We start from the raw sequence: 9,902 nt of genomic DNA on the forward strand, positions 1-9,902 counted from the left end.
TTTGCCTTGGTGTGCATATAATGTGGTGAAATGTGTTGAGTGTGTGTGAATGTAAAGGTTCCTGGCACAGTTTTTGAGAGCACACATTCTTTGTGTTCTCTTCCACCCCTTTCGTATTCGTTCTCCTTGGTTCTTTCCAAGCTCATTGACAGGCTACATTACTTTGACATTTCCCTGCGCAAGGAGCTGGCAGCTTGCATCGTCCTTACTTACTCTCTCTCTCTCTCTGTCTCCCTCTTTCTGTCTCTCTCCTCCCTTTACTGTATTTCTCTATTTCTCTTTTGCTCGGTAGCTTTCTGTCTCTGTCTTGCTCTTTCCCCCTTTCCCTTTCTCTCTATACTGTCAGTTTCTCTCTTGCTTTCTCTCTCTTCTCCTCCCTCCCTCCCCTTGCCTTCCCTCTCTCACTCTGTCCCTCTCTCCCTCTCTCGCCCTCATCCTATCTTCTTCCGTGATGTGAGACCAGCGCTGCCAAGCCTTGGAGCAGCGGCCAAACAGTCTCCGCTAGCCGGGTCCAAAGCCTAAAGCCCCCCATCCCTAAATCTGGACACATGACACACCTTGTCCCTGTTACCCCTCATCTCTGCTTCCACTCTGTCTTTCCCTTCTGCTCTGTCTCTCCCTTCTGCTCTGTCTCTCCCTTCTGCTCTGTCTTTCCCTTCTGCTCTGTCTCTCCCTTCTGCTCTGTCTCTCCCTTCTGCTCTGTCTTTCCCTTCTGCTCTGTCTTTCCCTTCTGCTCTGTCTCTCCCTTCTGCTCTGTCTCTCCCTTCTGCTCTGTCTTTCCCTTCTGCTCTGTCTCTCCCTTCTGCTCTGTCTCTCCCTTCTGCTCTGTCTCTCCCTTCTGCTCTGTCTCTCCCTTCTGCTCTGTCTTTCCCTTCTTCTCTCTTTCTGTCGGCCATCCTTTTATTTTTCTACCTCTGTGTTTTCAACTTGTTCACTTAGTTCCAGAAGCCTTATCTCCTGGTAAACTCAAGATCAAAATATGTCAATGAGAAAAAAACCTGTCTTTGCCTGAGAATGCAAATGATATGCACAGGTTCAACCCTGTGCAGGTGGCCACAATTAGTGGTAATTTGTGCCGATGTTAATGATCCATAATTTAGCAGCCAGCACTGCCCTTTCAACAAACTGTAGAAAGTGAAGTGTGTGTGTGTGTATGCATACGTGTGTGTGTGTGTGTGTATGCATACGTGTGTGTGTGTGTGTGTATCTATACGTGTATGTGTGTATCCATATGTGTGTGTGTGTGTGTATCCATACGTGTGTGTGTGTATCCATACGTGTGTGTGGTTGTGTGTATCCATACGTGTGTGTGTGTGTGTATGCATACGTGTGTGTGTGTGTATGCATACGTGTGTGTGTGTGTATGCATACGTGTGTGTGTGTGTATGTGTGTGTTTTGGCAGAAGAATCTCTTTGTGCCTTTCATGTGGGGTGTGTTTCTTGCATATTTCTGAGAGCGGAGGGTATGGAAGGGGCACAAATCTGTGTGTGTGTGTGCGCTTCTTTGCATGTTTGTGTGATTGAGTGTGTGGGCATTTTCATGTGTACGTGTGTGTGTGTGTGTGTATGTAAGTGTGTGTTTGAGAGAGTCTTCATTTGGGCGTGTGAGAGTGTGTGAGACTAGCCTCAGCTCTCAGACAGAGTCCAGACACAGTTGGCTCTGAAGCAGACACACAATAGGCTGCTAGTGTCCTGGGGTCTGCCATGGAGCACGCTTACAAACACACACACACACACACACACACTCATCTCTGTGTGTTAACAGGATTACCCACCTCAACCGCCTGCTCTCACGCTTTTTCACGCGGGCCTACACACACACGCACACACACACACACATACTCACTGCTTAAAATACATGGGTCACCCTTCACATACCCATGCCCCACACAACTCCCTGACATATTTGTTACTTCCATACTTGACAGAAGGGACCCTGAAGCATAATATCCCTAACCAGAAAATACGGAAATACTATTTATAGTGTATCATATATTATAGAATATATGTTTAGCTTTTGTTGGATATGTCATATCCCCTTCCTTGTTTTATAATATGCTGCAGGTAATAAAACAGGTAAGATTTGTCTTCATTTTCCGTTCCAGAAGGTGAACTATAGCGATATAGCGTAGCAGTGTAAATCCACTGAACCCTTTTACCATGGACGTTAACTCACCAGGTTTATACCTCAGTCATTAGCTAGCGCTGGCTCCTCCTCTCTGAGCTGTTTAGCGAGAGGTTGATGGATGTGTGTGTGTGTGTGTGTGTGTGTGTGTGCGGCCATAAGGCCAACGCAACTGCTCTCTGTCTGTTTACCTGTTGATTTAATGCAGTTTACGACACTTAATTGCAAAATGGCTTTTTGTCTGGAAATATATCTGGTATAATTACCTGCCTCAATTAAGTATCCACCACCTTTGACTTCTCCGAAAATGCAGGAACGTAGAGACACGTTCAGAGTTTTAGAGTGCATTTCCTCGTTTGGAGAGGAACGTGTTGGTTCTGCTACGTTCCCCGTGCTGTCGTACGGAACCGTTCCAGGTGAAACCTCTGGGATTCTGCCTCCCTCGTGTTTTCCATTTCCCAGCATCCCCTTGGGTCTCCTCCAGGTTTGTTGAGGCGCTGGCGTGATCAAGCTTGTCTGCACCCCCACGCCTGGTGGCCAGTGGTATCTCCCACTGTCCCTGCTTTTGACTTGGACTAGTCCACTAATTACATTCATTGCCACACCTGTGGAGGTGTCCCTCAGTGGACACTATATAGGCTGAGTGACTTAATCACAGGTGGGATGACACTGTAAGACACAGCCAAGTCTATCTACTCTGCTTCCCTCAAGACACACACATACTGCTGTATTTACCGTAGGCTTGTAAACACACAGTAAAGTATTAAAATACGACTGGAAAACAGACCTACTCAGCCGCTGGATAATGTACGCAGTTGTGTGGGTGTTTTCTGTTAGTGTTGGGCTGATTTATTTTGGTGTGTGTGTGTGTAGTTGTGTCTACAGCAGGTCGTGCCCACCCATGCATTTAGGCAGGCAGAACATTAGAACAGGAAATACTGCATCAAATAATTAGTGGATTTATATCTCTCTCATCGCCAATAAAGTCTGTGTGTGTGTGTGTGTGTGTGTGCCTCTGTGTGTGTTGTGGTCTGAGCTCTCCTCCATATTTGCTTCGTGTTTCATATTGAAAGGCTTTCAGCGGCCGTCAGTTTACGATCTAATCTTGTAAATGAGACGATGGCAGTGGCCACAGTCTAATGAGATTACACACGCACCGTGCAGCTCTCCGTAGGTCACTGCTGGAGAGCCATTCAAAGTCAATTATTGTTTTAAATGTTTCTTTGTCATTGCTGGGATGGCGGAGGGGTGGTTTCTAGTTATACTTGATTGAGAGGTTTTGCTTTTGGTGTGCGCGGTGGTTTTATGGATTTTTAAGTAGGTAATTGAAGATGCGAGTTTCAAACTGCTCAGCTTCAGATAGTTCACTCGCTGTTTCGTTCAGGAGCGCGGCGAAAGCACGCGCGTGTGTGTTTGTGTTTATGGTGTCCTAAATAGTGGCTCTCTGAATTAATGGAAATATATGTAGTGCTGGCATTCATTTGAATTCATTCTCAGGAGTTGCTTTAGTGTTTAGTGCGAGTGTGTGTGTGTGTTTAGAGTGTAGTGTGTGTATGTATGCATGTGTATGTGCGTGTGTGTGTGTGTAAGGCCCTATTTCTGTACATTAGTAGGAAGGGGAGCCCAGCAGGGTTAGTCTTCATTGTTTGCTTTTGTTTCAGCCTGAGCCTCCTCACAGCCAGCAGGGAGAAAGTCCCACAGCAGGCTGGAAGAAGCTGCAAACCCCCCCCCCCCCCGCACACACACACACACACACACACACAGACAACACACACACTCTTCTTGTTTGGGATTGTGTCTCACTGATCATGTGGGGCATGACCTCAATAAAAATGTTGCAGGGATAAGAATGTTCCTACCAACTTAAAACGTTTGCCAGGACAAAGCAAGAATTCAGTTTGATCAATCAAATGAACCTTGATGACACTCAACTTGTGTTATCAAGAGTCACGGAAAAATCATGTGCTTTGTGTAGATTGGTGTCCCTGGGCTTGTGAGTGAACCTGTGCTTCTCTCTCTCTCTCTGTGTGTGTGTGTGCAGGTAAAGAGGAGCCCAGCACCTACACATGCACAACCTGTAAGCAGTGTTACGGCAGCGCCTGGTTCCTGCTTCAGCACGCCCAGAACACCCACGGCTTCCGCATCTACCTGGACAGCGACCACGGCAGCCCCCTCACCCCCCGCATGGGCCGCCCCCCCTCCCTGGGCGGGGGCGCAGACTGCCCCACCCAGCCCCCCCTCCACGGGCTGCACCTGGCTGAGGCCAGCCCCTTCAACCTCCTCCGCATCCCCGGCTCTGTGTCCGGGGGGCGGGGACAGCGCCGGGGGTGGAGGGGGGACCCACCACCACCACCACCACCAGCGCTTTCCACCGACTCCCCCCTCTTCAGCCCGCCTCCGCGCCACCACCTGGACCCCCACCACCTGGACCCCCACCACCTGAGCCAGGAGGATCTAGCGCTGGCAGCACACCACCCGAGTGCCTTCGACAGGGTGCTGCGCCTCAACCCCCCCCTGGCCCTGGACCCTCCGCCCGCCATGGACTTCTCGCGTCGGCTCAGGGAGCTGGCGGGGAACACCTCAGGGTCCACGCCCCCGCTGTCGCCCAGCCGGCCCAGCCCCATGCAGCGGCTGCTCCAGCCCTTCCAGCAGGGCGGAGGAGGAGGAGGAGGGGGGGGCGCGGCGGGTGCCGGGGGAAAACCTCCCTACCTCTCCACCCCTCCTCCGCTCCCCAACTCCACGCAGTCTCCGCCGGGCTCCCAGACGGCCCCCAGCACCCCCCAGCCCTCCTCCACCTCCCTGAAGAGCAAGTCGTGCGAGTTCTGCGGGAAGTCCTTCAAGTTCCAGAGCAACCTGATCGTCCACCGGCGGAGCCACACCGGAGAGAAGCCCTACAAATGCCACCTGTGCGACCACGCCTGCACGCAGGCCAGCAAGCTGAAGCGCCACATGAAGACGCACATGCACAAGTCTTCCTCCCCCAACGCTGGGAAGTCGGAGGACGGCCTCTCCACGGCCTCGTCTCCGGAGCCGGGCACCAGCGAGCACATGGGCAGCGCCAGCAACGCCCTCAAGTCAGTGGTGGCCAAGCTGAAGAGCGAGAACAACCGCCTGCTGCGGGAGAACGGCGAGGAGGAGGAGGAGGAAGAGGAGGAAGAGGAAGAGGAGGAGGAGGAAGAGGAGGGTGAGGAGGAGGAAGAGGAGGGTGAGGAGGAAGAGGAAGAGAACCCGGAGGCAGGTAGGAGGAATAGCAACAACTACCATTTTGGCTTGAACTTGGAGGCAGCTCGTCACCATGAGAACAACGGGGCTGTGGGGGGTCGCCTGGCCGCGGGCGGGGATGAGATCACCCGGCCTCGCTCCCTTCCGGATGTGATGCAGGGCATGGGTCTGGCCGCCAGCATGCAGCACTTCAGCGAAGCCCTGCAGGCTCACAAACGCAACGCGGCACTGGGCCACGACAACCCCCTGCACCTCCACCGCAACCTCCACCACACCCGGGCGCTCTGCGACGAGGACTCCGTCCTGGAGTCTGACCGCGGCCAGGACGGGTGCGGCTCGGCACTCAACGGGCGGGGAACGTCCCCCAGCGAGACCGCCTCCGTGGGCCTCTCCAAGAAACTGCTCCTGGGCAGCCCCAGCCCCCTCAGCCCCTTCTCCAAGCGCATCAAGCTGGAGAAGGAGTTCGACCTGCCCACGCCCACCATCCCCAACACCGAGAATGTCTACTCTCAGTGGCTGGCCGGCTACGCTGCCTCTCGTCAACTCAAGGACCCCTTTCTGACTTTCGGGGACTCCAGACAATCGCCCTTCGCCTCTTCGTCCGAGCACTCGTCGGACAACGGCAGCCTGCGCTTCTCCACCCCGCCCGGGGAGCTGGACGGGGGGGTGTCGGGGCGCAGCGGCACGGGTAGCGGGGGCAGCACGCCGCACCTGGGGGGCCAAGGGAGGCCCGGCTCCAAGGAGAGTCGCCGCAGCGACACGTGCGAGTACTGCGGCAAGGTGTTCAAGAACTGCAGCAACCTGACGGTGCATCGGCGCAGCCACACGGGGGAGCGTCCCTACAAGTGCGACCTGTGTAACTACGCCTGTGCCCAGAGCTCCAAGCTGACGCGCCACATGAAGACCCACGGCCAGGTGGGCAAGGACGTGTACAAGTGTGAGACCTGTCACATGCCCTTCAGCGTCTACAGCACCCTGGAGAAACACATGAAGAAGTGGCACAGCGACCGACCGCTGAGTGCTGAAATCAAATCTGAGTAGTCAGTGGTGAGGGCGAGTGGGAGGCGTTAGTCTGTCCCCAGGACAGCCCTCGTCTGGATCCACGTCCCCAGCCCTGCTCTCGCTCCACGGCCCCTTGTACATTCTCCTTCCCAAGTCCCACATCTTTCGCCAGTCCGGTGGAAGCTAAGACGATGTGCTCTGCACCAGCACGCCTCGTTTCCATTACCTGTTGAATGCATGATCTGTATCGGGGCAATATTCTTGCATTGACGCAAACTTCGAGCCTTTCTCTTGTGCAATAATTTACATGTTGTGTACTTTTTAATTTCCTTTTTCTTCTTTTTTTCTTTCTTTTTTTTCTTTTTTTTTATAATTAGACAGCATGCCTAGTATGTTTTGGCTAATTAGAAAAAGAAACTGTCCCTGATTGGTTAGTTGTTGAGTAAATGTGTTGGTATTTTCTAGTTCCGTTTTTTTATTTTCTAAAAGAGAAAAGACAGGAAAAGATACGACCATGCTGCATACGTTCTTTGACACATATCATGTACAGTTTTATGTTGTAACATGGAGGACGAACAGTCTTCAGCTTAACCCATTCTGGAAAACCTGGGAATCACACTTTACCCTGATCTTTCTGAAAGACGTCCTGTGCACGGCAGGAGAATCAAATTCGGCGCGATTCTTAAACACAAAGCAGTGACAGCCTTTGAATTTCTTTAAAAGACGAGGAGGTGATAAGATTAGAATTTGTACTATCATTTGGTAAAACAAAAAAAAGAGTGCCTTTGATATCTTAAGACTGCATTGGTTAATGATCTTCCTATCTGCTATAAGCTTGTGGTCGCAGCCAGATACTGGATAAGGGTTTAAACACCCAAGGAAGGGTTCTTGCATCAAGTACCTGACTTTAAGATTAACTGGTCATAGACGTAAATGAGTCTTATAAAAATTCTAGTTAATCATCATTTATCTACCTATTATATGTACTGCAGTATCTTTAAAATGGTGGATTTTACAGCTGAAAAGGCACAGGCATTATTGGGTGTAACTGCACCCAGTGCAGGTTCTAATTAGGAGGTACTTAACGCAAAGGTACTCTGTAATGTACAATCCTGGCCAACACAGTCTTGTCTTTATAGTAGCACAAAATAAAATGCTGCTCAGATCTGAGTGACTGGAGCCAATACTACATGGTCTCCAAACAACTATACAAAATCGACGTAGAACCTTCACCAAGGAGGTTGGGAGAGATTTTATCTATTAAAGTACATTCTAATTGTAAATGTTGAACAGTGATGATTAACTATGAGTTGCAGAAACTTGAAAGCAAACAAATGAAAGTAACCATTGAGAGAAGCTGCTGCTTTTGTGCGCCAGCTCTCTAAACGATCTGAAAACAAGAGGAGAGTGATAACAGATCTAGTATGTAATACAGGGCATATTCTCTTTTCCTATATTTTATTTTTGTTAAGTTTTTACTGTTTACGGTTCGCAAAGCATTTTTCTCTCATTTAATTGCTTACACCCCGTTGACGATAAACTAGCTCTTGCCTCTCTCAGAATCTTTGTCGCTGTGGAGTATAAAGTCATTTATAGGACAAAAAAAGTGCACTGTTCAATTTTCCCAGTTTACAGGTCTACGCTTAAGGGAAATTCTGAAATGCTAGCTGATGAATAGGGTTCCATCGTTTAACATAGAAACGATTCATGAGATAATCTATTGCCAGCCACTCTAACCCCTTACCAATATCGCCCGTGACCCCTAACCTTCCACATGTAACCTTTTATTGCTGTCCCTTGGGCTCTCAGACAGCGGTAACTGGCTAACCACCCCCATGCTAAACAAACTGTTTTAAACTTGTTCAAGAATTCTTTTTTTTTTGTACAAATCCTTTTTTAAAGCATAAAAATAAATGTTTTTGTTTTTATAACGCTTCATTACCTTTAGGGGAAACTGTATTTAAGTTTCATTGTGGTTCTCTTTCTCTCTGTCTTGGTGTTCAGGACTCGGATCACAGTATATATAAAATGGAGAAAAAAAATCTGTGACCTTTTTTATTTTGCCTTGACTCTTCACAGCTCTTCAGGTTGAATACAATTTGCATTTGGGAAAGGTTTAAGATTATATATGAATATATAATAGAAAAACTTAAATATAGGAAAATGCACACTCATGTCAATTCCTATGCTTAAACACATTTATGGTCTACTTTTTTCTGTATTTCTAGAATGGTATTTGAATTCAATGTTCACTTAGATTAGGCACTATAGTATTTATATTGAGGCTCGTATTTTTAACTGTTGCTTGTTCTCTCTAAAGGTATTAACATACCTTTTTTGGTAGTGGAAAAAAACCAAGCTGCCACGGTATATTTTTTTAATTTGGCAGGATAATATAGTGCGAATTATTTGTATGTTTAATGAAATAAAAGAAAACCCAATAAAAAAAGAAGCTAAAGTATGAGGCGTTTGGCGCTGTGGGTCATAAGATGGCCGCCGTGCAGTCTCCTGGTTGTACATATCTTCTTTGGTTTGGTTTAGACCTCCTTCTCTCTGCTGCCATTCTTGTATGCAGTAATGCAAGCTGATGTCGGGCTGGTCTGTTGTGTGCTTGTGTCTTTCTCACCTTTCCCACCTGACTACATTCCAACATCTAAAAAAAAAGAAAAGAAAAAAAAAAAGACTTCATATGCAGTACATCGATTACAAAAAAAGAAAAAATTGAAACTTCAAAGTCAATTCATTTTTAAAAAGAATCAATGTTTTGCAGGATTTTTTTTCATTGCCAAATACTAAATGGTGCTTTATATTTAGATTGGGTATACTTTCATATGCAAGGCATATTTAAACTGAAATGGAGGTGTGCAGAGGCCTGCTTGAGTTCAGACTTTTTTGTAAATGGCAATGCGGAATATTTTGTTATCAGCCTTTTCTATTCTTGTTCTGAGAGCTGTTTGTTGTAACTTGAACTTGAACTTTATCTTTTACTATGGGAGTTACTATTTATTATTACTTATGTGTTCTGTTTAAAACAGAGACATAGAGTGGATCGTTATTTTTTTTTATTTTTTTTAATTTTGTTTTTATATTATTTCTCTTTTTTTCAAAAAGAGTGGCCGAAGGTCATTGGACAAAATGTTTGCTCTTTTTGGTTGTATTAGTGTCCGGTCTCTGTTGCATTGGGGAAACCACTGTCTTTGTTTTCTGGCAGTTGTCTGCATTATCCTGTTCACACACACATTTTGTCCCTTTATCGAAAAACAATTAATAAAAAAAAATTAAGTATAAAGTGGTTAATGTAATTTATGCTGTTAAACACACAGGGTCAGTCCGTTTGTGTGTGGTGTGTGTGAGTGTGTGTGGTGTGTGTGAGTGTGTGTGAGTGTGTGTGAGTGTGTGTGGTGTGTGTGAGGTGGTGTGTGTGGTGTGTGTGAGTGTGTGTGAGGTGGTGTGTGTGAGTGTGTGTGAGTGTGTGTGAGTGTGTGTGGTGTGTGTGGTGTGTGTGAGTGTGTGTGAGTGTGTGTGAGGTGGTGTGTGTGAGTGTGTGTGAGTG

General features: G+C 47.8%; 1 protein-coding gene across 1 annotated transcript; it reads left to right on the top strand.

The window, feature by feature from the left end:
* Window positions 1–2,432: 2,432 nt before the first annotated feature.
* bcl11aa (BCL11 transcription factor A a) lies at window positions 2,433–9,605 on the top strand. The gene is made up of 2 exons (XM_084709472.1): window positions 2,433–2,541; window positions 4,167–9,605. The coding sequence occupies exons 1-2, from the start codon at window positions 2,433–2,435 to the stop codon at window positions 6,386–6,388; spliced, it is 2,331 nt and encodes a 776-aa protein (XP_084565598.1). The 3' UTR covers window positions 6,389–9,605.
* Window positions 9,606–9,902: the final 297 nt, after the last annotated feature.

The sequence above is a fragment of the Hypomesus nipponensis genome, chromosome 11 (genome assembly GCF_054491055.1).
Source record: "Hypomesus nipponensis isolate SF chromosome 11, ASM5449105v1, whole genome shotgun sequence".
Classification (NCBI taxonomy): Eukaryota; Metazoa; Chordata; class Actinopteri; order Osmeriformes; family Osmeridae; genus Hypomesus; species Hypomesus nipponensis.